Source organism: Canis lupus, chromosome 17, assembly GCF_011100685.1.
Source record: "Canis lupus familiaris isolate Mischka breed German Shepherd chromosome 17, alternate assembly UU_Cfam_GSD_1.0, whole genome shotgun sequence".
Classification (NCBI taxonomy): Eukaryota; Metazoa; Chordata; class Mammalia; order Carnivora; family Canidae; genus Canis; species Canis lupus.
In genome coordinates this window covers 24,432,976-24,460,262 of record NC_049238.1, presented here as the reverse complement: position 1 = coordinate 24,460,262, position 27,287 = coordinate 24,432,976, and the positions used below count along the sequence as shown (strand labels likewise).

Here is a 27,287-nt window from a genome sequence, read left to right as displayed (position 1 = left end):
TTATCTGGTGTTCCCTTTGTATAAGGATAGCGAGTTTGGTCAGCATTACTCATGTGGAAATATTGGGGTGAAGGTAACTTCTAAGTGGAAACCAACCACAAGAGCTCATTCAAGTCAGGACTCTCATTCCTGATAGTCTCCTCCACCAGGCCTCTTCCACAGCTGGATATCCCAGATGTTGGGTTGTTTCATCCAGCTGAGGACACACTAGGTTCTGAACAAAGAAGCTATTGAAAAATAGTTTCTACTTTCAAAATGGATCTCACTTTCACAATCTCATTTGACCCTAATCACAGCCCTCTGAGGAATTTTTTATCACCATTTGACAGATGAGGAACCTAAGACACAGAGAATTCAATGTCTTACCCAATATCTGTTGTTCAGATAACCAAAGGCAAAACCAGGACTCAAGCACAGTACCAGTGACTGGCCACTATCTACCACACTTTGCTATCTAGCTAAATCCCAAATCCAGATCGGGCTATTTTTCCAGTACCCCACTTTTAGTTCTCCTTGGGGCATCAAACCTTCCCAAAGAAAACTAGACCTCCCTCCTAGTATACCCCTGTTGGCTCTTAACCTCAACTGTCTACACATTTTATTGCAATAAGGACTCAAATCCACAGCTGTGCCAGAACCAGCTGAAGTACACAGAGCTCATTAATGACCATGAAAATATCTTCTTTGCTTTGTCTCCACTGACATCTCTGTCTTGGTCTCCATCTCTACTTAGAAAGTGTGTTCTCAGCTGGATGAAACAACCCAACATCTGGGATATCCAGCTGTGGAAGAGGCCATGTGGATGGCTTCCCATCACTGCCAAATAGATGATAGATCACATCCACCCAGCTTTACTCCAAGCCCACCTGTCAGAAGCTTTCCTTCATTAAGGTTTAGGCCTGAAGCTGGAAGCCCTGCTGCTTATCCCTTATCCAGCATAGGGGAGACCAGCAAAGAAACTCCAAAAGGCTGGCTTTGTTATGAATTTTCCTCATTTGGTGATGTCCCCGGGTGAACCATTAAGAGTTGAACACCGAAGATTAAAGCAGTCTGTTTTGGAGAGGAACATCTGGTTCATTTGTGCTCTTAGCGGTAGTGGTGCCAACCAGCTTCATTTCTGCTGCTCTGATGGCAGAGCCAGCTTCACATGAGCTGAGGAGGCCTGAGTGAGGCTGTCACTGCTCAATCTTCCCGAGCAATCCTCATCATTTGGACCCTAGGCCTTTGCCCACTCTCCCTGCCATCTGGGATGGCTTTCCTACCTCCATGCCACCCGCTTAAATCCTGCCTCCTCCCTCAAACATTTGGCTCCCAATAGTCTCTCCTGTCCCCCCATTATAGCACACTCTGTATCTACCCTTCTCCTTATCATTCAGCATCTGTTTCTTCTATTGCCATTTTGTGCACAAGACATACCCGGAAGGCCTTATGTGTGTCTGAATCTCTTAGAGGACTTGCCAAAGTGAGGTCAGAGTTAGTAGCAAATTTGAACGAAAACCCAAGTCTCTTTCATGCCAGCCTGTATTTTCTTTGACTCACTTGATCTATGACTCATCTGTCCAGTGCAGTTGACATGGAAGGCCCCTGTCAACTGACCCCTGACCTGGGCTGGGATTTTGTTCTGAATAGTTTGTTGTTTCATTGGGAAGGTCATGTCACGCCAGTGGGTATCATTTGGCATGGGTTGGGGATCCAGAAGCTCGCCTTCTGCCCTACCTCTACTAAGGCGTATATTCACCTCTCTTCTAGTTCTGGCAGTGCGGCCAGTGGGTGGAAGTGGTGGTTGATGATCGCCTACCTGTCCTGAATAAGGAGTGTCTCTTTGTGCACCCTCGCAAGAACAACCAAGAGTTTTGGCCCTGCCTGCTGGAGAAAGCTTATGCCAAGTAAGAGTGGCCTACCCCTCTGCCCGGGGCCTCAATGCTGGCCTTGCCTGCCCAGCTGCTTGCCCTGATGGATGCTCTACAGCAGTCAGTCCCAGGATTTTTGGCAGCTCTGCATGTAAGCGATGCCCTGGCAGCATCGGCTGGGCATCCTCCATAAACAATCACTGTATGCAAAGCTATGTTGGGGCCACAGGAGGAACCCAGAAGCATATGACAAGCTGTGGGCAGGGCAGGACTGAATAGAGGTATATACTAATAATACTACTATTGCAAGGGCTAGGAGAAGAGCCCAAATAAAACATAATATTATGACCAGTGGACAAAGTCTAATGAGAGGACATAGAGACAAAACATTCTTGATTTTCTGACTCACAGAGAGTCAGGGTGAGGCTATATAGAGGACATAGCATTCAGTGAGGCCTTGAAGGATGGCTAGAATTTCAGCAAGAAGAAAGGTGATATGTTGGATAGTTATTCCCAACCATGGGAATGATTCAAGCAAAGATCTAGGGGCAGGACAACTCAAAGTGAGGTCGAGCAGTAGGGGGTTCTGTATGGCTATTATAAGATGGCATCTGTGTTGGGGGGCAGGGCAAGAGTTCTGGTTATTATATGGTCTAAGCACCATGCTTCAAGGACTACCTTCTAGTGTTAACAAGCTCAAGAACTTAATAAACACTCTAATTCATATCTTTTACTTAAACACTTTGAGTTCCATCTATTCAGAAGATGTGTATCAAGCTTTTAACCATAGGCCCACCATTGTGCTTGGCACTGGGATAAAGACTCTGAGATTGGCTTAAGTGGGTGTTAGCAAGAGTATGTGTTATGTGGAAGAGGTCACTCTCATAGAGACCTACATAGGTGAGGGACACATCAGAGATAGAAATCAATGCTAAGAGACAAAAGGACCATCCCTTTCAGGGGAAAATAAATTAGTGGAATGTCACCAAATTAGATTCTCCGAAGATCACTAACAGCATTTTACATATTGGGAAACCAAGGCTCTAAATAGTCATGTGACAGTAGTGACTAGCTTGAATCTACTGGGGTTTTCAGTGATTTGACTCAGGGACATCATTTAGTAAGACTGAAGTCCAGTTCTGGGCCTTGAGGTTGCTAACAACCACACAGACCACCCCAGTCCCTGTTCTTGCAGAGGTCACATTCTAAACAGCCATGTTTTCTCAAGAGCTCTTTTTTTATTTCTTTTTTCTTTTTTGCACTCTTTCTGTTGAGATTATTTGTAGAAAACTAAAGCTGTTGCTCATTTCCAGTGTCAAAAAGAGCTGTTCATTAGCATTTGAGAAGGAACCCCAGATAACAGCCAAGGTTGTTGAACTGATCCATATGTTCGGGGAGGTTAATTTGCTTCTAAGCTACTTACCCAAACACTGCCATTTCTTTCCAGTATGGATTCAGCTCTCACAACTTCAGGGCTTCGTTTTTTCTTTTTTTTTTTTTTTCCTTCTGTGAAAGGGGGAGCATGCCAGTTCACTTGGAGAATTAGAAACCTTGTGGAATGAAATGATGACTTTGACCCCATTTTGTTAAGAGTCGACCTAAAGCAATCATTCAGCTTTAAAAGGAAATGGGAGACTGGGCCCAGAATCCACATCCCACTGCCTACAGAAATCTAGTGGAGGCTAAAATGTTTCAAACAAGTAAGCTGTTTAAAAGCTTTCCCCTCCATCCAAAGAAGGAATCACAGAAGGTGGAGTGAATGCAATAGAATTAGAGCTATGAGGGCTGGAAGGGACCTCTGTCAGCCTCGTGCTCTATGTCTTCCTTTGAAAGATGAAGAAGCTAATATGCCGAGAGCTGAAATGAGTAGTCCAAGGTCACGTGGTGGTCAAGGCCAAGCAGGGATGAGAACCGTTCCCCTTGTCTTGGGCTTTTCCATCATCCCTTGGTACTTGTCAGTTCTGTAGGAAAAAGATTTGTCTTTTTGCCTCTTTGGAACTCAGTGTCTGGCACATAATGACCACAGCACAAACATGGAGAATTCATCCATCCAGAGGAGATGATCCTCCTTCCCCAGCAAGAATGTAGGCCAGTGAGCCTCTGCCCTCCAAACTTTCAACTGTCTTTGCAACTGGGGAGTGTGGAAATGAATTGGTTGAGTCAGTCAGATCTATACTGGCAGGGTTTTTTTCCCCAGAGGTCATAAAATAGGAGATCTCAGGACAAAATCTGCTAGGTTGCCTATCATCCTGTATGGAATCTGGATAGTTAAGAATCCCAGCATTTTAGCATTCTTTTTGATTTTGATATAGATGTCTGAATTCTTTCCTCTTTTCTAGCATTGCTGGGCAGATAGACATTTCCCACAAATGAGGCTAAAGCACAGAAATGAGAATAAGGCACGCTCTGAATTCCTGGGCCCAGGTGACAAGGTGTAGTGACAGGTGTGGTGAACATCACTCTCGCTATCTCTCCTTCCTTTTCTGTTTCCTGTCAGCAAAGGGGGCTAAGAATAGTTGCCATGTTCCTAGAGCATCAGCAGGATTTGTGAGCTCGTGTTTGAGAAGCAGAGAGATAGCTCCTTGTCAAAATACCCAGCTGCTGCTGAGACAGGCTTTGTGGGCATTGGGGCGGGGGGGCTGCCGGCCTTCCCCATGCACTGGGTGTCTCTGTGGCAAATGCAGGGGGGCGTGAGTGCAAGACATCAGACGAGGCCCCTAGACACTGAGGCAGTGGGTCTGAAGTGCCAGGACAGGACAGTGCTTTTCTGGAAGGGTTCTGGTGCAGCCCTGTCTACAGCCAGGGAGGGCCCCTGAGTGCATCACCAAGAAGGGACTGTGGCAGTGTGAGAGGTCATACTGGTGAGCTCTAGGATGAGTTCCAGAACCCCAGTCTTGTGAACATCCAGGACCCTCAGCAAAGCCCTACCTAATCTAGGACTGGAGCCAGAATACATATGGGAAATCAAAAGTCAGGCATTCAAAACCAAATGAGCATGACCATTATCCAAGGCAAGCTTTGCTTTAGACTAAGTAAATAGCCCAGAGATAAGAGTCTAGTACCAGCCATAACCCCAGGTCAGGGAGAGGGAGAGACAGAAAGGTAAGATTTAGAATGAGTTTTATAACAAACAGATCAATCTATCACATGGCAGTTTCTGTAGAATGGCCCGCGTTTGCTTAGCCTTCTTTTATAAAGGACTTTTAAGCCACCCTTGGCATTTGTGCCTGGGACGTTATCTTGCTTTGAGGGGCTGTTTGACATGTATTTGCTGAAGTGAATTTATGTGACTTCTGGATGGGGCCAGGAGGAGAGAGTGACAGAGGTAGGAATATGGTAAGAAAAGGGGTATCTGGAGGACCCCACAAGACTACCCAGTCTACCTCGCTGTTCCCAGGTGAAAGACCCAGAAGGGAGGGTTGCAGGCCCCCTAGAGGAGCAGTAGGGAGGAGCTTAGGCCCAGACCCCCACCCTAATTTGCATTACCAGAAAGCAAGCCATGGTCAGAGCTTCCCAACTGCCAATGGCCTGTGAGGGGTGTGGCCTCGGCTTCCCAGGAGGGACAGGTGAGAAGTCCTGTCGAGTGTCCTGGGGCAGTGGTGAGGAAGACTCCCACTGGACAGCTTTAACACCAGGAGGCAAAGTCTTCTCCCCATCCGGGCCACTGGGCCTCAGAGGCTCTATGTGTTTTATGGCTTAGCCCTGTCTGTATTTGAGGGTTCCCTGGGAGCCTTTCCAGTTCACCCCATTGATAGGAATTCAAGTTCTCAAAACAAATCTGCCGCTGTCTGGCCCTGCTTCAGTGGTCAACGTGGCCTGTCTCCCAGGAGCACCAACAGAGGCTCCATTCCACCGTGCTCTTCCGACCCTGAGGGTTCTTCCTCCCTGGAAGGCCTGTCCCACTGTCCTTACCAGGATAAACTCAGCTCAGAGGTGTGCCCCTCCCAGGGCCCTCCCTGGACCCTCAGGCACTTCTTCCCTGTTCCAAGATGATCCACACCCTCTCACAGCAAATATCTCGACCCCCAAGGGCTACTAAGAAACTAGATGAGTCATTCTAAGGAGAGTGTCCCCGTGGCAGAGTGCTATTGGGAAGGAGTGACAAGTGCGGGGGGGGGGGGGGGGGGGGGGGGGGGGGGGTGTAGAAGTGGGGCAGCATGGCCTTGCTGTGTCTGATAGTGACAGTAGCGAGCACACCCTCTGCAAGCCAACGCTTTCTACGTGCCACACATGCCAGAACTGGCACAAGTGTCACAAGGGCCCTTTGAGGCCAGGGCTGTCCCATGCCCCTTCTCCAGCTGACCAAAGGGAGCCTTAGAAAATCTCAGCCTCCTGCCCAGAATGAGAACTCATGAGAGGGGAAACCAGGAGTTGAACTGGAGTGGTTTGGCTCTTGAATCTGGAATCTTCCGACCTCCCTAGTGAATGACTGGGCTGCTCAGATTTGGGGAGGATGGGGAAAAGGTGAAATGGGACAATAAACCCAAGCAGGGGCAGAAAACCCACACAAGAGTGGGGAGAGGAGCTTTAGGTTCCATGTGGTTTTGCTTTGAGAACGTGTTGGATAAGACTTGTCCTCACTTGTGTTACCTTCAGTAAAGTCAGCTAGCCTCCCCGATGATCCTGGGATGAGTGAGTTGGTCCTGGGAGTGGGAATTCTGGAGCATGCTTTGCACTGCATGAGAACAGAGGCTGCTTGTGGCCACAGCAGGCACCAGGGCTGTTGGCTGAGTGAGCTCTTGGAGGGCAGGGGCAGGGTCTTGTCCATCTTTGAACACTCCATACCCCTCAGACAACACGTATCACTATTGTTAAACTGAATAGGAAAAGTGGATATTCATCATCATAATGCCCAATGTTTATTAAGAGTTTGCCACGTGCCAGGTTAAGTAACTTGTCCAAGGTCAAGCAGCTAAATATGCGGAGAGGTTGGGATTCGATCCCTGGCCTGGGGCTCTAGCACTCCTAACCTCTGCCCAGCCCCAGGAGACCAGGGGAAGGACAGTGGCACTTCACTGGAACCTTTACCCAGGCCAATAGAAGGCGGGTGGCCATAGTTCAGGGGTATATCAGAGAGCCCTTCCCTGGGCCATACGCAGATGTCAGCTGTACAAACTCCCTTCCTGGAGCATCTCACAGAAGCGCCTCGGGTTGATATGTCTTTCCCCCTGCCAGGTTTCATGGGTCCTATGTCAACCTGCACTACGGTTTCCTTCCTGATGCCCTGGTGGACCTCACCGGAGGGGTGGTCACCAGCATCAACCTGAACTCCATTCCTTCTGACCTGGTGATGATGGTGAAGACAGCGGTCAAGACAGGCTCCCTGATGGCCTGTGGCACCCTGGCTGATGTGAGTGAGTGTAGACTCTTCATGCTGGGTCAAGTCTTTCCTCACCCAAGAATATCTAAGCCAAAGGCCCGTTTGGCTAGTAAGGGGCCACAGAGTGCTGGTGCCGTGCCTCATGTCATCCTCACAGCAGCCCTCCTTCTGATATAGGGGTTGCAGAATTCACTTCCAGAATAGGAAATGGGCTCAGAGAGGCTAAGGGAAATGCTCCCCATCTCACAGCCAGTAAGTGGCTGAGCTGGGTTCACATGCCTTTTCCTATCACTGCCGTGTGGCTTGGTGCAGTGGAGTCCAGAGGGACTGGGCAGCCGTTTGAGTCTCACTGGCTCTAAAGGCAACATCCACAGTCAATGTGTCCCATCTTGAGAAGCTTGGATGACTCTCCAAATTATTTTGGAGTCTATTCTGAGATAGCCAGCTCCCTATCCATGAGGATCTTTCTTGTTCTCTGTAAACACGTGGGTTTTGAGTCACACACCGCTAATCTGAAACACCACCTGAAAATTAATATGCATTTTAAACCCCAATTGCTCACAGCATGGGGGGGGGGGTGAGCGTTCCCGACTCTTACAGGGTGTCCAGCAGACACTTTTTGTGCCATGGGTCATTGATGACAAGGGGTCAGAAGAGCAAGCAGTCTGGGTCGGCTTCAGGACTCAGTGGGGTTGTGTCAGTAATGGAGTAAGTCTCCTGAGGGATGAAGTGCCCGGGGCCTCAACCACCTGACAGCCTTCCAACTCTGCCCTCTAGAACAGAATTCCAAGAACATATGCCATTCTGGCGTGAGTCAGTGGGACGCCTTGCATGCAGCCACAGCTTAGCTGCTGTGATTGAATTGTGCTTTTCTCTTTCTCTGGAGAACCTGGAAATGTGTAATGCTTGGTCTGCTTTCCTCCTCTGAAGCCGACAGGTGAGGCTAGGAGAATGGAGAACGGCCTGGTGACTCAGCACGCCTACACAGTGACTGGGGCTGAGCGGGTAAGGTGCCCATGGGTTGTCCCCTGGTTTCCTTGCTTCTCTAAACAGAAGTCAGAATCAAATGCCTTCTGCAAACCCAACACAGCCTCATTCCCTCTATTCATCCAGAAATTCTGGTGCCCAGCATCTTTATCCCCCAGGGACCCACCAGAGATCGTGCTATCCTTGAATGGATCCCAGACAAGCTGAGTGTCTAGCCAGACTGTGGGATTGGCCCAAAAAGAAAGAAGAATGAACTACCTCATTGACTGGGGCAAGCCCTGAAAGTTTTTTGTTTTTTTTTAATGATTTTTTTCAAAGATTGTATTTATTTATTCATGAGAGACACAGAGAGAGAGGCAGAGAGACATAGGCAGAGGGAGAAGCAGGCTCCCTGCCGGGAGCCCAATGTGGGACTTGATTCCAGGACCCCGGGATCATGCCCTGAGCGAAGGCAGATGCTCAACCACTGAGCCACCCTTGCATCCCAAGGGCTTTATTTGTTATGTACCAACTAAACTGCTACCACAAAGGCCCTCCAAAATACAGGGGCTCAACTAAGATAAAGTTCATTTCTCTCTCAGGTAAGCAGGTAAATCCAGAGTCGATAGGTGACTCTGCCATCTGCAACATGGGGCTTCTACCTGGGAGCCCAGGGCAGCTGCTTCAAGTCCCTCATCTCTCAGCCAGGGGAAGAAAAGGAAGCCAGGGGACACTTCATACATTCATATAGGAGGCACCCATCAGAAAACACACACACCATTTCCTCTCAGATCTCATTAGTCCAAACTTAATCCTGTGCCACACCCAGGCCCAAGGGAGTCTGGGAAGCATCCTGTTTAGCTGGGCCACCATTTGCACAGCTAGACTTTATTCCATGGAAGAAGGGGGGGCAGCTATTGGAGGACGATGGTTCCCCTGGATGCAGCAATGGACTTGGGGTAGACGAAAGTGTGTATGATTACTGTGTGCAGTATCATTTGGTCTGGAAAAGACTACTGAAGTCCAGCCTCCTCTGTTCAGCGAGAAGCAGAGGCCTGAGAGGGGAAGGCCAGGGTTAACACAGCTACTTGGGATGGCTGGGCCGAGACACCATGTCCCCTCAGTCCCCCTCTGTGCTTACCACATAGCTGTGCGGTAACAGTGCTTCCTGGCCTCGTGATGATTTCCCACACACATGCCCCCATCTCTTTACATTTCCTACAACTCCTCAGGTCTAATAATGTCCTCTGGGCCCTGAGACACAGGGTTCCAAGCTCCAGGGCGCATTTTCCACAGGTACTTAGGAGCCACAGAAAGCAGAGTGTCGGGTGCTGTTTCCGGCACGCTTTCTCGCGGCTCCTGTCCGGTGACCTCAGGCCCCTTGCCCCACTATTTTGCGTTTGGCAAACTTTCCACAAACTACAGTCAATATCTTCTGCTTCCTGCTCTTCTTCAGGAAGTCTGAACAAAATGCTTCCTCTGCACAGTACCTAGGAGAGTAGGCATCTCAAATGCTCGTGGGATTCATGGATGAGTGCGCTTGCCTGAGTGACCGAATGCATCCATCTTTGGCCTGTGACGACATGACATCACCGAACCGCTGCCTCCCTCAATGAATGGATGTGACGAGCTCAACATACATTTCCCAGAAGCCAGGAGGAGGTCACCCTGATTAACCCTGGCCAGGAGAGCTCCTGGTCACAGCAGCCCCAGGCTCTCTTCCCCTGAATTCCCTCAAGCCCATCCCAGAACTCTCAATGGGGGCAGCCAGTACCATCATCACACAGGCCACGTACAGACACTCTGCTTCCCACCACTCCCCGTCCCAGACATGGAAAGTCTAGGCTAAGGATAACAAATAGGTTTTCTTGTGTGCCAACCTCGATCTTTGGCAGTGCTGCTGGGATGACTGTGTTGACAGGACACTGGCACTGCTTCCAGATTTGGGGAAAGAGCTATGATCGATGAATCCTCTCTGGGCTGGGCATAGGATGAAGGAACCATGGTACCTGCATGGTGTCTCTGCCACTCCTGGAAAAGGCCCTTTATACATCGGGACAGCCTTTGGTTTCGGTCTGCCAAGAGCCATGAAGCCACCTCTCCTGGGACTAATTATTAACAGCCTGCAGGACCAGCATTTAAGAGAATACATTTGAGGAAGTAGCATCCTAGACTAGATAACCTGGATCACCGCTTGCCCTGGGGGCACCTTTCTGAGAGAGCTGACCAGGGCCAGGGTGTCCAGTGAGTAGCCAGGAGAGTGAGGCAAGTGGACATTTTCAGAGGTAGTCGTGACCTTGGCCTTGAGCGTGACCCCTGAGCCTCTCTGCCAAGGCCCAGGAACTTGACTTGGCTACAGATTTCTCCTCTAGAAAGAGGAGGTCACGACTGACCACAAGGGCTAAGATTAAACCAGCTCGTACATGCGGTGTGTTTTTTAATCCGCTCATCTTCCTCTGGGTGGGACACAGACAGGAAGATAAATGAAATTGGCATTTTTTATTATACACCTCGCTCAATCGGTGACTCCCCTGGGCAAGGGGGTGAGTGTTTATCTGCATGCCTCATTTAGTCCCTGCTTTTAGCTCCTTCACTCGCTGGCCGTCCCTCCCCCCTGTGCTCATCTGAGCCGCGGCTGTGTTAGGCACGGACGGTGGCTCATTAAGCTTTTGGGGCCACCGGGCAACCATTTCTCACATCCCTGCTCCGTGGGTTCCATCAGGCACTGACGGTTAATAAATATGCTGTATGCTAGACCTGGAGTGCCTGAGGGTGGGGCGGAGAGGGCTGGGGAACCCTGGTCTGTGCCAGGAGCCCCCCCACTCCTATGTAGCATTAAAAGCCAAAACACTAGGGCACCCGGGTGGCTCAGGGATTGAGCATCTGCCTTCGGCTTAGGTGGTGAACCCGGGGTCCTGGGATCGATTCCTGTATTAGGCTCCCCGTGGGGAGCCTGCCTCTCCCTCCGCCTATGTCTCTGCCTCTCTCTGTGTCTCTCATGAATAAATAAATAAAATCTTTTTTAAAAAAGCTAAAGCACCTTCCCCTACGGTGCCAGCCATCTAGAAGTGAATGGAAAAGAACGTTATCCAAGCCAAGTTCTTTGGCTGTTGTCTGACTGCGTTGCTCCTTCACGGTAATGTCCTCCTGGTGATGACAGGGGCCTTGGCCAGGTGCCCCCAAGGGTGGGATTTGAGGTCAAGCTTGTGGCCACACCTGAGAGGGGGCTGGGCCCTGGAGCAGATGCGTCCTTTTTCCACTCCCACCCCCAACTCAAGAGCCTGGGCTTCAGAGACTGGCAGTGACTGGAATGACAATTATTCATCTGTCATTTACTTTGCGGCCTTGGGAAGGTTGCTGAACCTCTCTGGTGTTCAGTTTCCTCCTGTGCAAGACAAAGGTTGTATAAACATTGGCTGGCAGGGGTGAGGGTGGCGGTTTGAAGGATGGAATGTGCTGGGCTCCGAGCCCCACCTCCACACACCGGGTTCTTTTCCAGATGGTGATACCACACTCAGGGCTTTCTCCACGGCCTCTGGCCTGGAATCATGGAGCAAGCGGGCCCCTTCCCTCACCCCTGCAAGGCCGCAGCCTCCACAGATGACCTTAGCACACATCAGTGTCGCAGCTACAACTCAACCATGCTTTAATTCCTCTCACCAGGCTGAGGGCTCCTGGATCTGGGAATGTAGGTTCAAAGGGTTGAGCTTGTTTTGCTGTTACTTATCAATGGTCCTGGCTTCCAGCCTCCATGGTCTGAAGGAGCCAGCCTCCGTATCTGGGAACTAGTGATGATGAGGTGCCTGGAGAAGGAAGAAAAGTTCAGGCCATCGAGGTACCTGCTTGCCAGCAGAGGCAGGGTGATGGGGGCCCGGGGCAGCTCCGGGGTGCAGGTGGAGGAGGGCTAACCTGGGCTGTCTGGATGCCCAGGCTGTCCCACTCTTGCTCAGATCAGCGTCCTCCATAACCTTGCTCAAGATCATGCTGTGAAGACCCCAGCACAGCTCCCAGGGAGCTGCGGGCAGGAAAGCAGCTATGTCTGTGGAATAGAGATGCTGGTGGGGAGACAGGGCTTGCAGGAGGCCAGGGACCCGTCAAGATCTCCCCTCTGCAGCCCACAGCAACACTGCGTGCCATTCATCTGCAATTCCTCCTCAGCTCACACGCATGCCAGGAGGTGCTGGACCAGAATGATGAAGCTGTGCCCACCTTTCGAGGTGCTAAGCAGAAAGAGGGGCCGTTTGCTCCTCCCTCTTTCCAACTCCATGCAAGCAGCAGAGAGACATTGATTTTTTTTTTCTTTTTTCTTTTTTTTTTTTTTTCTGGCTGCAGCCAAATGAGGTCAGAAGTTAAATTAGTCCTTGGAGGTAAAAAGCAGCTGCATTCATATCCTCTCTTTCTGCTGACTTTTGCTGGAGAGCACTGACAGGTTCTTTTTCTGTTCTTTGCAGATTCAGTACGGGAGGGGCTGGGAAGATCTTATCCGCCTGTGGAACCCTTGGGGCCACACCGAATGGATAGGACGCTGGAGTGATAGGTACGGCTTCTGAAAACCTTTCTCCGGCCTTTGTGAAGGCCTGGCGTGCAGAGAGCACCACCCACCCATCCCCACTCCCACCCCAGCCCCGGGAGGGCAATCTCCGTCTCACCTGTTATGGATCCCACTGCTGGTCTGTCTAGTTCACACCTATGTGTGGCTGTCGATCCATCTCCCATTCTCATGATGCCATTCACCAGGCATCTATTAGACACCTATTGCATGCTCTCTGCCGTAAGTTTACTGTGTTAGGTGGCACTGTGGGATACGGACAGATGACAAGACCCAATGTCTATCCCCCAGAAGGTTACAGTCTAGCACTGTGAATCCACGTACCCAGAATTAGCTATTTTTTTTTTTTAAGAGTTGAGGAAAGAGCAGGACAGGTGCCAAGTTCTACTTGGCAGGGAGAGATGGGGAGAAGGTGCCTCATCCCATAAGGGATCCCATGGGATTCTGATCGTGATGATACCATCAGGAAAAGACTTCATTTTGGGGGGAGTTGGGGAGCTGAGGCAAAGATCTGGCCACCTGGGTTGTCCAACCTCCCTATTGATCTGGACTCTGATGTATAACCGGTGTCTGGACTCACACTTTGCTCAGAGGAGGAGTGAATGGAGCTAGGTGAGTGTCAGACGCCCGTTAGCCGGGTCCCACACAGCTGGCCACTGGGGATGCAGCTCTGTGGTCAGTGGTTCCCTGGAGCTGGGACAGCATTGCCCAGCTGCCAAAAAGACTGATCCCTGGACCCCACCCTTGCTGACTGAGAATGAGATGGCTGTCCCTAGACGGCCAGCCGGTAACAGGTTACCTGCTCCTCTGGCAGCCAGCAGGGGAGGTGGAGGCAATGGGAAGGAGAGTAAGACTGGAAAGGAAATGCAAAGCATTCAGACAAACAGGTGAACAGCATCCAACAGCAGTGAAAATCAATGCAGCGAGAAGTGAGTCCTGGAAGGCAGATGCAGAGTTGGCCAGTGTCCCTGCCTTACTTCCGGGCTGCTCAGAACCCCGCCTGACGCCACAGGCCAGGCTGCGGCAGGGGTCACTCTGATCCTCTTTGAACCCCAACAGCTGGCGTGTGCCTGCTCGAGTGGACACTCGGCAAACATAAGGTGACTGCCCGTCAGAGTGGGAGGTAGAGAAGGGGAAGCAGGCGGAAGGGAGGGAGCAAGCTGAATGAATTCCTAGAAAGCACCTGGTGGGACCGGCTGCCCCCTGGGGAACAGGACAGCTGAATCCCCTCCACAGAAGGGGAATGAAATTGCACACCAGGAACCACTGGACACTTGTGTTTTTACTCACCGTTCCCCTTTCTCCTTCTGTCTTGCCTCTTCCTTCGTCCCTGGGGTAGCCTTTGCGTCTTCCAATGTAAATCTTAACAACCTCTGGCCTTTGCCAGTTCTCCTCCTCAGTCATTACCCCGAGCTGCCAGTATGGCCCAGGGGGCGATGTGGTGAACAGAATCCCTGACTCGGGGTTGGCTGTTGGGGTTGGAGTGAAGGAAGGGCAAATGTCAATGACACATTTGCCTTGGGTAGGAGAAGAGGGGACAGGTTCAGCTTTGTCTCCTGTGCTATCACCTGACTCCCAAAGGCCACAGGGGGCGCCAGAGATGAGGGAACAGAAGCTTCCCGTGGGCTGGCAGTCAGGGCAAGCTTCACAGGTAGAGTCGGACTTGAGTTCAAGCAGGAAAAAAAAGTACGACTCACCCAGAAAGAGATCACCAGGTAGGCGGGGAGGTGGAGAGCACTGTGCTGAGCCAGGGAATGCGTATAGTGTGTCCAGGGCCAACAGAGGAACCTGGCAGAGAAGTGCTGGGAGCTGGGGCCAGAGCGCCCAATGCCAGCTTGGAAATTTGGGCGTACACCCTACGGGCACGGGATTTATAAGGCCCTTCAACAGGGGGGAGATGTGCAGAGCAGAGAACAGAGAGGTGGACCTAGCAGCACTAAGTCTGAAGGGCCACACACCTGGCTGTGCCTAAGTTCAGCACTTCCCCCTCTACGCCCCCTCCCTCGAAACAGGGCTGCGAGAAAGTGACAGGGCCACATAACCACCACCTCCACGCAGGTGGTCGATTTCCTCCCTACTTCTAAGGAGTGGAGATGGATGGAGAGAGCCGGATGGTCTCCTCTTGGCCGTAATTGAAATTTCAGACGCACACACTTAAAGGCAAACTTGCATGAATCGATAGCATATTGATTTACACCACATTTATTTTCCCTTACACACTGCAGAAAATGTAATTATCACTTAATTATAAAATTGCCATTTTACAATAACACATCTGACTGGCTCAGCCTACAGCCCGAAGCCTGAGTAGTGGTCTCCGCCTTGCTCTCCCAGCACAGAGCTGACCCCGGCCCCCGGATGCAAGCTGCTCCTAGAGGGAGATCCATTCCATGTCTGTGTCTCTGGGGCCTGATGCTTATGAGAGCATGTCTCTACTGTGAGGCGTGGGCTGCAGATGGGACAGCTGCTCCTCCTCCACCATGGACCCTAGGTCTAGCTTCTGGAATATATTATCCCAGTGAACTCAACAACTGTATTAAAGAAGCAGAAGATAACTATTGCATGCCCTGTGCCAAGGCACTGCGTGACCCCCTGTGATGATGTCGTGGTGGGAGAGGCTCGCTGAACTCGTGGAACTCGGTGTCTGGTGAAGTAAACAAGCACTGGAAACACGGGGTGTTAGGTGTTGAGACCAGGAATGCTACAGGGTGCCATGTGGGTTCTGAGGAGGGTACTGACTACGGGGGTGGAGTGCAGGCACCACTAGTGGAGATGGAGTTGGGACGGGGAGGATGGGGAGAACAATAGGCTTTGGGGAGGAAAGATGAGTGATGTCCTTGGAGTATAGGACTTGAAAGGAGGAAGAATATTCCAGGCAGAGGGGACCCTCATGGTCCAGGGTAGGGATGGGACAGGTATGTCCAAGGGGACAAAGACTTTCATGTTCGGAGTGTTGAATTCAACACTGTGGGGTGTGTGGGGGAAGCAGGTCGCTGCTTAGGTAGAGCTGGAGAGGTGTAGGCAGAGGCCAGGGTTCTGTTTCAGGAGCTGGAACTTCTTCCTGCGAGGTAAAGGGAATCTCTGATGTGCTTTAAGCCGCAAAATGTCAGAATCTGATTTCTGTTATAGAAAGATCGTTTTGATGGCAGCGTGGAGAGTGGATAGGAAGTGGGCAGGACTGCATTTTGGGACACCAGTGGGAAGTCCAAGAAGGGGATGAGGGTCCATGAACTAGAAGAGCAGCAGGAGAGGTGGAAGTAAGCAGATGGCTTTGAGAGGGGTTTCAGGGGTGGAATCATAAGTCATCACTATTTGGCAGCTGCTTGGATATGGGGGGGTGTAAGGGAGTGGCCCCTCACTTTCCCACTCGGGCACTGGGAGAAGGCAGGGGAGCAGGGTGGGAGAGGTTGGTTTCCAGGTCCCTACGGGCTCCAGTAGAGACGCGGCATGGCCCGTGGCATGTATCCCTCTAATGCTCAGGAACGAGGATCTGGCTGGAGACTATTTGGCAGCCACCAGCGTGCAGAGAATGACAGAGTTCTATCATTAGGCAGAATGACAGCCTCCGTGTGCACCCCCAGAACTAATGGAGGACAGGGCTCCTCTGGGGCACATTTGCTGAGATGCGGTGCTTGGTGAGATCTCACATTGTGGTCTATCTCCCCATGCTTAGGTCTCCGGAATGGCAGAAGATCCGCAGCCAACATAAAAGACTGCTATACAAGGATAAGGAGGATGGCGAGTTTTGGTATTTTTTCTTTTAAAATTACATTTTAAAGCTTTCCTTATTACCCACACCCTCAATCCCTACCCCTTTCCCTAAACTTTTATGAGATCAGAGATTAGCTTTGCAGAGACCTATGTAGAAGGAGACTATTTTTTTCCACCAAGACACAGCAGCTCTAGATGGAAAATTATTTGTGTGCTTTCTCTTTGTGTCAAAGATACTTCAGTTCTGAAATATTGGAACTTCCAGGAAGTGTTAATGGTAAAAGGGAATATTGGCCCCAAAGCTTTGAAATCAACAGTTTCCCAGAAACCAGGACCTCATTATCACGCCTGGATCTCTCATGCCACCCACAGCGTCCCCCTGGAGCTAGCTCCACAGTCTTCCAAAGGAGCAGTTCGTTATTAACATCTCAGCCCTGACTCTAGAGGTCTGGGTAGGACATCAGTGTCCTTGCCTGGCAGCTATGTTGGACTAAATGTTTTAAAACCGCATTTTTGGCCATGTGCTCACATCCTAAAGGGTAATATGGACATTTTCTTGAGAGGTGGTATGGTTTACTTAGTAATGTATTTAAATGAATTTAGCATGTATGAAAAGGAGCTGGGTCTCAGGAATTAGGAAGCAGAGTGACAAGTGTAAATTAGAAAGGAAAAATATTTCCGATAGCGCTGCTTTAATCACAGTACAAGGTGGGATTTTAGACGTTGCAACCATTTTACTCTGATAAGGAGTGCAACAACGAATTTGGCAAAGGGTTCGAAGGAATGGCAGTTTTCCTAGCAGCATGTAGGACCCAGAGCAGAGAGAGACGACAGCCAGCCTTCGTGGCCGTGAGAGGGACATGCAGAACCCAGAATTTAATTCTGTTCTGTCCTCCCGACCCCTGAAGAGAGAAGTGTGCTTGACAGTAAATGAGCCAGGATGAGGCTCTGGTCTTTGGGTAGGACAGTGGCAAGTCCCTGGGTACTGGAACTGACAAACAAAGGTACCGTGGAGTGATGGGAACCCCCACCCTAGGGACGAAACCAGTAAAATGGTGTGTATCTGTTTATAACAGGATGTCATGTCAAGATTTCCAAGACAACTTCTTCTGCCTGTATATATGTAACCAATGTCCAATCAGCCTAAACCACAGAAACATGCCTCATGAAAGATGGTCCCAAATGATGTTTAAGAACCGTGCAACTCCAGGAAACACCGCAGGTAGTTATGACGCTGTACTTCTTCTGCCAGATGGAAGCTGCCAGCCCTAGCCCTGTCTTGACTCCAAGTCTCAGTGACTTTGGGTTCTAGACCATCAGCCTGAACTTGAAAGGAGAGGAATCTGTCAGTCTAAAGGGACAGATGTTCTTCTCCAAGGGAAACAGCTGCCGGCACACTGCGTAGGAGAATCTCAAGTGTGCCTCCCCTGCCCTGTCATGCTCTCCTACTGTCCTACCAATCTCCACCCGCCTCCCAGGAGGAAGAAAGGCTCACTATTCTTCAGTAGTTACCCAGGATGGTGGAGAGCTATGGAAAGAATAGTGGACAAAAGTCAGGGTTTGGGTTAAACCACCACTTTGCCCCCTAAAGCACCATCCAAACATAAGAGAGAATATACCTAGCCCATGCTGGTTGGTGTATCTCGCAGCAGCATATTGAGATCCCAGAGGTGGGCACCTCAGGACCTGTCTTTGGGCTTCCCTGAGCTGAATTTTGTTGAGTGTGATCTTGGGAGGGTCACATATTCTCATTGAACCTCCTGCTCCCCATTTGCGACACAGATGAGTAAAATAGCTCCCCATGAACATGAACTTGAGTACGCTTACACATCCTCTAGAGAAGCTATGCAAACAAGTGTGTGTGTGTGTGTGTGAGTGTGTGTGGTATGTTCACATCTAGACATGTGCATTCCCTCTCCTTGGTACCCGCTTGTTGAGAATAGTACCCCTCTTTTCAAACCTCCAGGATCTTCACTCTGCTGGTCAGAAAACCTAGGCAGCAGGAGGCCATGGGTAGAATCTAAGGAACTGCCAAGTCATACTTGGGCAGTAAATTTATTGATTCACCTTCCAGAACCTCATCTGTTTGTGGGGTCAAAGTCATATTCCCTGGATACAGTGCATATCAATGAATGAAGCAAAATGATACACTGGGGCTATTTTTAGCAATTCCTAACAAGGGAAAGAGGGAAGGGAGCTAGGGAGCAAGTACTTGCTGGCCCTGCTAGGTACACCTGAATGCATCATCTTGTTCAACCCTCACAAGGAGGAGCCTCTGTATCTCCCCACCCCCCTCTCAGAGCCTCCCAACCTGTGACCTGAACCTGTTGATGTGTCTTGACTCCTCTCCATCTTGACTTCTCTTCATCCTTCCATGTATTTGCATCTACCTTACTTAATCCCTTACTTCTGTCTTGCTCTGGCTCTGCTGAGCACACCTGGAGGGTAGAGTACTGTGGATTGCCATCCCTCTGCCTATTTTCCCTGTCTCCATTGGTGCTTGGGGATTGACACCATTTCAAGGCTCTGATGGTTATCACCAATGCACAAGCTCATACATACAGGATTCTGACATTCCACTTATTATGATAAAAATAACCTTCAACTTTATAGTTAAGGAAACATTTTCACCAAGTGGGGAATACACTTCCCCTCATTGTTTTTAGAAGGAAGAGACAGAGGCTCACAAAATGAGGAAGCTCATGCCACATCTTGTAACTGTAGGGACTGGGACATGGGCCTTAGGTCTCCAAATCCAGAGTTTCCAACACAATCCACCAGAACTTTCTGAACCAGCATGGCCTGATCTAGGAGTTGTAGAAGCCATGCTGATCTCCAGTGACAGCTCTTTCTCATGCAGAAGGACCTCTGAGAGACATGCAGTACATCTTCTCTGTGCCAGAGAGCATGGAACACGACAATGTCATCACGTCCTTCAATGTCATGCCACAAAACTTAAAGGCCAAAGGTGAATTTCCACTGACCTTCGAGGTATTCAAGGTAAGGCAGCCCAATTGAGGGCTTATCCCTTTCAGACATTTGTGTATTCCTCGGGCAGAGAGAGCAGCTGAGGTCAGCTGGGAGATTTCACTGAACTATCTCAGAGATCAAACCCAAAGGGCTCTAGAGTTCACCTGGTTCAGCTCTAAATTTGCAGGAGAACCTGAGCCTGAGAGGAGATTAGGCTTGACCAGGCTTACAGAGGAACATACCTCCTTCCTGGTGTGCTGCAGGCTCAAACGCGTGTTATTCAAAAAATAGTCTGGTCCAAGACCAGCTGTTGTAACAATGCAGATTCCTGGGACTGTCCCAAACCTTCTGAATCTGAACTTCCAATGACAGAGTCTGAAAATCCGTATTGTAACAAGCTCCCTGGGTACTGCTTATGTGTAAGAATGTTTGAGAATCATTGGTTAAACATTGGCAGGAGCTTAAGGAGAAGACTGATCCTGGCTATAAAACCAGGCGGTATGTTTTTCTCTTGTATTTAGACCAAAATCCAGTCAGAGCCTGGTGGTTGGCTTACAAGCATCTGCTTGGCCACTTATCCAAGACGAGGTGTTCCTCTCCACCTGGCCTTCCCTCTTCCCATGGCACTCCCAAGCAGCTTTGCAGCTCCTGAGGGCCATCCTTCCACCCACAAGCCTGTACACACCCCACTGTGAGGAGGTAATCGGGAAATATGTATTTTTAAGTAATACTTAAAAGTATTACAAAAGAAAATCTGATACCTCTGCTTCCACCTCCTTTACCATAATTTAATGCATCCCAGAGATCAAGTGAATGGTTCTTAAATCATAGACACCATGCCCTCTCTGCATGGACTTGGATAACTGAGATCCCACAACCATCCAATGCTGGGATTCTCTGTCCCTATGGTGGAGTTGAAGGAACAGAGGCTCAGCAAGGTAAACTGATAAGGTCAGAATTCATGGCAGAGCTGGGGATTGGGCATCAGATGTTCCCCAAGTCTTCAGCCAAACATAACCATCACCTCTGTGGCTGGAGCTCTGATTATAGCATCTCTAGGAACAAGCTTCATTCCTGTTCACTAAGCCTAAGGCAACAGTCAGAACCACAACTCATCTGTGACCGGCAGGGCTCCTGGGTACTCTGCTCATGCTGGTGCAGTCCTGTGTCCTGGCTGTAGTTCACTCTAATGAGAAGGCTTCCCCATGATACCGTCCTTCAGAGTTCAAAGCGTGTTCACATTCATTGCCTCAAAAACCATTTTTATAGATGTGGAAGCCAAAGCCGAGAGCAAAGGTGCCCCCCGCCCGCCGCCCAAGGTACAGCTAGGAGGGAATGGGAAAGAGCTTGATACCAGAGCTCCTGGTCCCAGGTCTGGGTCTCTCAGGGTTGCTGAGGCACTTCCTTTTCTCATGATGCTCATAGCTTGAAGGAAAACAATGATTCTGGCTCTAGAAGAAGGAGAGCCCTTTGAGTTCTGTTCTGAGTACATTTCTACTTCCCGGTTGCATGAAATCAATGGAAAAGAAATGGTTGGAGTTTGCTATGGTACTTCTGAGGTGCCTGAAACCATCAAAGGACATCTAAAGATGCAGCAGCAGACAGTTGTCATTTTCCTCACCACCAGGCACCTGATCTCTCTTCCACTTGGTGGAAGGCAGGATCTAGTTTCTCAGCACAGCAACCAAAGAGACCAAGTATTTCCTCCCCAGCCCCTGGATGCAAAGGGGTAGATGTGTGAGCCAGGCTTAACCAATTAGATGCTCCTCTCATGCCTACCTCCCCTGCCCCCATACTCTAGGTCACTCTGGGTTTGAACTCTTGAGAAAGTCACTAAAAGAAGGAGGACCAGACAAGGAATTATTCACAGCAAAACTTGGGGCCTGGCAGCAGCAGTGCAGGCAGATCCTGGGCTGCCATCCAGCTGTGTAGCTGTCCCCACTGCTTCCCACCCACTTTCCCAGCTGCATTCTCTAGAATTCTCATAAATGGCTTTTTGCGCATCCCACCCTGGTTGGTTTCCCTTGCTTCTGGCCAAGAATCTCTGGTGATTCAGGTGCCTTCCAAGAGGACTCTCATCCTCAGAGTCTCCTAACTCACCTCCAAGAACAAAGGAAAAGGGCTGGAGAGGAATTGAGGCATCTGGCCTACCCAGCCAGGATTGACTAGTTCTCTTATCAGGAAAGAGTAGCAGGAGAGGGCAGCCCTGCTATTCTCTCCTAATGAGGACTACTGACCTCTCCTGATGAGAAACAGAAGCCCAGAGAGGGAAAGAGGGCTGCCTCTGCACAACTGGGGATGCCGTTCACATTGCCATCTATGAGTCTGGTGCCCCAGAGCTGGGCATCACAATAGCCTTGTGTTAACCAATTTGCCCAAAATCATTAGAGTTCAGGAGCCCTGGCAAGATTGTAATCCTGTTTTTAAACGCTGCTGAGCCCACTTGTCTACTTTTCAGCCAGAGATGTATTTCTCAACTGTATACTTTGCTAAAAATGCAGTGAGACCAGAGGTCTCCAGTGGATCTTTCAGGATCCTGATTAAGTTAAACACCAAAGAACTGTCCAGACTTTGGCAACTCAAGAGACATTTGGGTTCCTTTCCCAGTTTAGCTGAGAAATATGCTATGTGCATGCCAGCAACAAGACTCTTAGAAGTCTACAGGGCTGTGATGCTGTTTGTGGGTACATTCTGCCTGCATGACTGCTACATATGGTGCTATGGCCCCGGTGTGGTCCTGTGACTCCCAACTCCTATGGGAGCACTGCTTTGCCTTACATCACAATAAACATGGGTGAAAGGCAGGGTAAAAGACAGGACAGAGAAAAAAGACAAGGGTGGATAAGCCATTTCATCTTTACTCCAAGGCTTCCCTCCTGAGGCTAGGACTTCCCACCTCCCTTCCAGCTCACTCTTTGTTCCCAGAAAAGGATGCCTGGGCAAATCAACTGGTCTGTATGCATGGTTGCAGGGGGCCAGGATGATAGGATAAGCAGGAGAAAAGAACTGAAACCCACCAACAGTGGAAGACAGGGTTGGGTGGTGGGTCTTCATCACCAAGGAAGCAAAGCAGCTTGCTTTATTCCTCCTCTGCTCCTTAGACTGCTGGGATTGTTTCCACACCCATAAAACAGGGTCCCAGGGTCTGCTTTCAGGGTTACAGGGAAGCACCTTGCAGACAGCAGAGTGGCTTAAAAATGGGGCTGCATCCTCAGTGCTTCTTTCTGCCACATGGAAAGACTAAAGATAGTATTTTCCCATTCAGACGCACACATACATTCCCTATAAACCCAGGGATTCCTCCCATATTTCACAGTGGCGTGATGGAATAAAAAAGTTTCCTCACATTGGAGCTCCTGATGCTGGGAAGCTGACATTTGGTCTAGGTTCTATCTTACCTCTGGCCCTATTGACATCTTGCTCTTCCTTGATTTTATCATCATTGCTATGAAGAATAACCACACCTGGCTGAGCTGACAAAGGGAGAGTCTCCTCCCGAGTCCTTCCGTCTTGAACTCCCTACAACTTACAACAGGTTAGGTTTTCTTTTCACATCTCTGCAGAGAGAATGAGGGATGGTCCCATCCTCTGGGGTGTGCAGAGAACAGGCTGACCGCAGGAAGAAGGACCACAGGGCCCTGAGCGGGCTGTTGGCATCTGCTTGCCTGTGTGTTTTGGTTTAGATTCCTGAACCTGCCTTTCTTTTTTCTTCCCCACAGGTCGACCCTCAGGTATGGCTCACTGCCTTCTCATGCCTTTGTTGCTGTGCATTGGTAAACTGTTACACCTCTTTCAACACCCGCAACTTTGGCATGTCTCTTGCCATTCCGTGGCTGCAAATTTAGTCTTGCTCTGTCCGGTACCAGGTACAAACTTAGAATGTCCAAGCAGATCAACAGCACAGGACATATTTTTGTTATCCTGGTCTAAAGATTGAAGACCCTGAGCTTTTCTTTGGTTTGACATCTAAGAGGGGCTGCAACCATGAAACCATCCTCAGGAATTTGACCTTCAATAGATAAGATTAATTATAGCCGGTTCTTTCCTATTTAAGATAACAAGCAGAGCTAATGGCATCTTAGGGGGACTTTAGCCTCATATTCTTTGTCAGCCTCCAAATCCACCACAAACAGGGGGCACGCTCTACAAATGCACCTGCAGAGCATATCTAGCTCCTCAAACCAAATTGCCACCTCTCCCGAGTAGCTATTCTGGCTTGGCATTGGTACAGGGTGATTTAAGAGTAAGGATGGAAAAGGTCAGATGGAGTTACAGGCACTCAGACCCCTTAAGTGGATGTGGGCTCTGCTGGACTGTGGCTGCCAGTGGAGGTGCGAGTGGCCTGAGAACCAAGGATGGCAGGGAGGGAGCAGGATGTAGCCACACCAAAATGTAGCACCTGTAGCATTTTTCTGGGTCCTGGGCAGCTCCTCCAGGACTTCCAGAGTTGCCCCAATAGGTAGACAGAGGCCAGGATAGGGGGTCTCTAAGCAGGATATACTCAGAAGCCCAGACAGAAAGCAGATGACAACGAACAACAGTGGCCCAGCCACAGAGTTGGGTTTAGGATCTGATCTTTTTTTCTGGCACCCTGGTCATGGGAGTAGAACTTCTGGAAGGGTTTTGAGGGAGATTCAAGTGCAAGGAAAAAAATCAGTGTTCTAATTCCCAGAGCTGGAGAAAGGAGTAAGGACTTGACCCTGGAAAGGGCACAAACCCCACCCTGAGAACCACAGGGTCAGGTCTGTGTGCAACTAGACTCCTATTAATTTGATGCTGGGTCTCTGTGCTAGACCAAGAGCCTCCATCATGCCACATACACTCCTGGCTGCCACTAAGCAAGTCTGCTCTAAAGGATAGTGAGTCTGGACAAGGCTTCAAGAGGCCAATGGAGAGAGGAGAGCAGGGAAGCAGGGAAATTCTGGATTGCAGGAGGCACACACACTTCTGTACATAACGCCTCCCTGTGTGCACATGCATGTGCTTACACACATACGTACCCAGAGCCACAGGACAGTGCTTTCTGGAGAATTGTTCTCTTCATAGATTTTGCCAGAAGGGCTTACACAAGCCAGCTGGGCCCACTGTTAGCATCAGTAAAATCATTTTGGAGGCTCTTTCCAGCCCTTGCTGCCTACCTGGGATGGTGACCTATCTCCCATCTCATCTTGTAGCCCAGCCCAGTTTCTGCTCTCTGAAAAGAAACTCTCTCTTTCTCCCTGTTTTCCCCCAAGGCAGAGCTCACAAATAATCATTTCACAAAGCAAAACCATTCTAAATGGAATCCCCATGCTTGACTGTATTGGAAAAAATTATTTAGTAAGGGGTTTTTATTATGTAATATGTATGTGACATCTGGTAATGGGAACTACATTATATTTATTGTTTTATCTCTAAGAAAGTATTGAAATAAAAGGAAAATGATCGGAGCCTATTATTCTCCAATGAGAAGGAATTCCAGGGCTCTACTGGGATGATGAGATGGAGAGAATGGGGTCCATCCAACTCTGCTGTGCTATAGAGTCCAAAGAGTGCTATAAAAGGTTCAGAAGAGAAGGAGCTTCAGGAGTTCCAAAAGTAATTCAGAGTTGGAACAATTTCCTCGTTTCCATGGAAGTCTTTATATAAGCAGAGAGATAAACCCCCAAGACCCAGGATACTGTGGGATTTAATGAGATAAAACCATGTGCCATATTTTTTCGCATTCATTGTAGGTGTCAGCATCTATATTAAATAACATTCTGAACTCTGTGGCATTTTGAAAATCCAGGTAAGCACTTATCTCTCTTTCTAGGGTCAGTAAGGTTGTTTTGGTGAATGGAGAAGGGTCTGGAACGGGGGGTGGGTCTCTCTAGGGGGGCTTGGCCCATGCATGTAAGGGGCTTTCTGACCATCCTCATGTTTCTTTCAGTTCCAGCCCTTCTGGAAGAGGTTGCCATCCACCTTCTTTTCTCAGTTCAGAAATGCTATCGAGGGTGTAGTTTTTAAAACCAAGCGCAACCTCACAAAGTACTTCAGTCTGAACCCTGGGACCTACGTGGTGGTCATCTCTGCATACAGAGAAGAAGTTGAGTTTTTGCTCCGAATCTTACTGAAAATGCCAGATGGTGACAGGTACAGAAACTCTGAGCTTCTAAATGTTTTATTCCACTTGATTTTATAAAGACACATCATGTCACCTTATACAGCAGGTACTGTGTCAGTAGAGGACATGGCATGGGCCTCGCTTGCAAGAAGCTCAACACGAAGGGTGATGAGAGAGTCTGAACCAATAAGGAAACCATGAACAGGTTGGGGGCACTGCTGGGTGCAAGTGCAGAGTCACATGGGAGGATGGAGGAAAGGGACCCAACTCTGGCAAGACGGACTTAGGAAGGCATCTTGGAGACAATTGTCTGGAAACAATTTGAACTAGTCCTTGATGGAAAACATAGTCTAATGTGTAAAGGAAAATGTTAGTGCAGGTAGAAGAAAGAAAGCATGGACAGAAGCAGGGAAGTAGGTGAGCACAGGGCCTGTTGAGGTATAAGCAATGTCATATGCACAGGAAGGTGGTACATGGCCTGTGTGGCAGTTGTCTGGAATGTGACCAGGATGGAAGTATGGTCAGTACATCAGGGAGACAGTGAAATATGGGTCTGAAAGACAAAGTCCAGTTGTGGAGAGTCTTCAGTGCTAAGTCAGTGGTCAAGACTGGAATCACCAAGCACACATCCTGTTGGGGACCTTCTCCCCTATTGTCCCTAAAGCTATCATCGTGGCCATCGTTACAGTTGAGCATGGGTGATGCCTCAGTCCAGCATGTCACATAGTCACTGTACCACCAGAACTGGAACATAAGACAAAACTTATCTGCCATCTTGGCAATGGGGGTCGCTGTACCTATGTGTGTGGTTGTGAAAGGAACCATTTGCTATTTAGCTTGATGATGTCTAGTCAAAAGCCTGGACATGTGGTTATGATGCTTACCTGTCTGCCGACTCTCATGGCCGCCCACTTCACATCGTGCTGTGCTGAGGGCCCTTAACTCAGATCCTTAGTGTAAATGTCTAATGCCACCTAGAGTGTCCTCCATATGCCAGCTTCCTTTAAATACCCATTCATCAATAAAATAAATAAATAAATAAATAAATAAATAAATACCCATTCATCCATGTCACACTGTTTCCCTGGTTTTCTAGGAATCTGGACAGCAATCTCAATCTTACACCACTGAAGGTAGGTATCTGAAGGTTTGGTTGGCGAGCTTCATTGGCCGCATCCTATCCCCAAGAATTTCTATCTCCTTCTTACCTCAGCACGGAACAATGAAAACAGAGACACCATAATGGCCTGATGATGGCTCAAAGGGTCAGGGCAGAGGGCAAAAGACCAAGCCTGAGCCCATCACCTTCCTTCCACAGGCTTTCGTGTTCCCATTCCCCTACAAGTTTTATCCGATTGCTGGATGAAGCTTCTGTCTCAGATCCGGGTGTGGGGAGCAGTTCTTGTGCCTTCACTGTACCAGATAGCCTCTTTCCCCAGAAATTTGATATTAACTATTTTCCTTTTGATCCAGGCAAGTCTTCCAGAAAGTGACTCTCAAGAAAGCATCTTCCACAAATATTCTCAACAGGTACAGTATTTACTTAGCACTTAGGGACCAGTGACAGAGGGACTGGAGGCAAGGAAACCTCTCCCAGACCCTTATCAGGGTACAGAGAGGAAAGTGACTTGGTGGGTCATTTTATCAGACTCTCACCTTGGATGTCTCCAGAACTGATCTGGCTACCAAACCCTGGAGAGCAGTAGCACCCTAGCTGGGTGACATCTGGGATGGAGTGTAGAGCTTGGTAAGGGTGGGGCTGATTATAGGGGGGTGGTGGTATTTTAAATCTTTAAACAAGTAATTAGCAATACCCCCGAAAGCTTTCCTTCTGCT

General features: G+C 49.2%; 1 protein-coding gene across 3 annotated transcripts in view; it reads left to right on the top strand.

The window, feature by feature from the left end:
* CAPN13 (calpain 13) overlaps positions 1-27,287 on the top strand; it is a 78,433-nt gene that overhangs the window by 31,615 nt on the left and 19,531 nt on the right. For all 3 annotated transcript variants that reach the window (XM_038561197.1, XM_038561196.1, XM_038561195.1), the window contains 11 exons: positions 1,750-1,886; positions 7,026-7,200; positions 8,101-8,175; positions 12,588-12,673; positions 16,359-16,433; positions 17,473-17,618; positions 19,257-19,396; positions 23,086-23,097; positions 25,278-25,480; positions 26,548-26,584; positions 26,925-26,981. In XM_038561197.1, the coding sequence (XP_038417125.1) occupies positions 1,750-1,886; positions 7,026-7,200; positions 8,101-8,175; positions 12,588-12,673; positions 16,359-16,433; positions 17,473-17,618; positions 19,257-19,396; positions 23,086-23,097; positions 25,278-25,480; positions 26,548-26,584; positions 26,925-26,981 (1,143 nt within the window). The remainder of the gene's footprint in view (positions 1-1,749; positions 1,887-7,025; positions 7,201-8,100; positions 8,176-12,587; positions 12,674-16,358; positions 16,434-17,472; positions 17,619-19,256; positions 19,397-23,085; positions 23,098-25,277; positions 25,481-26,547; positions 26,585-26,924; positions 26,982-27,287) is intronic.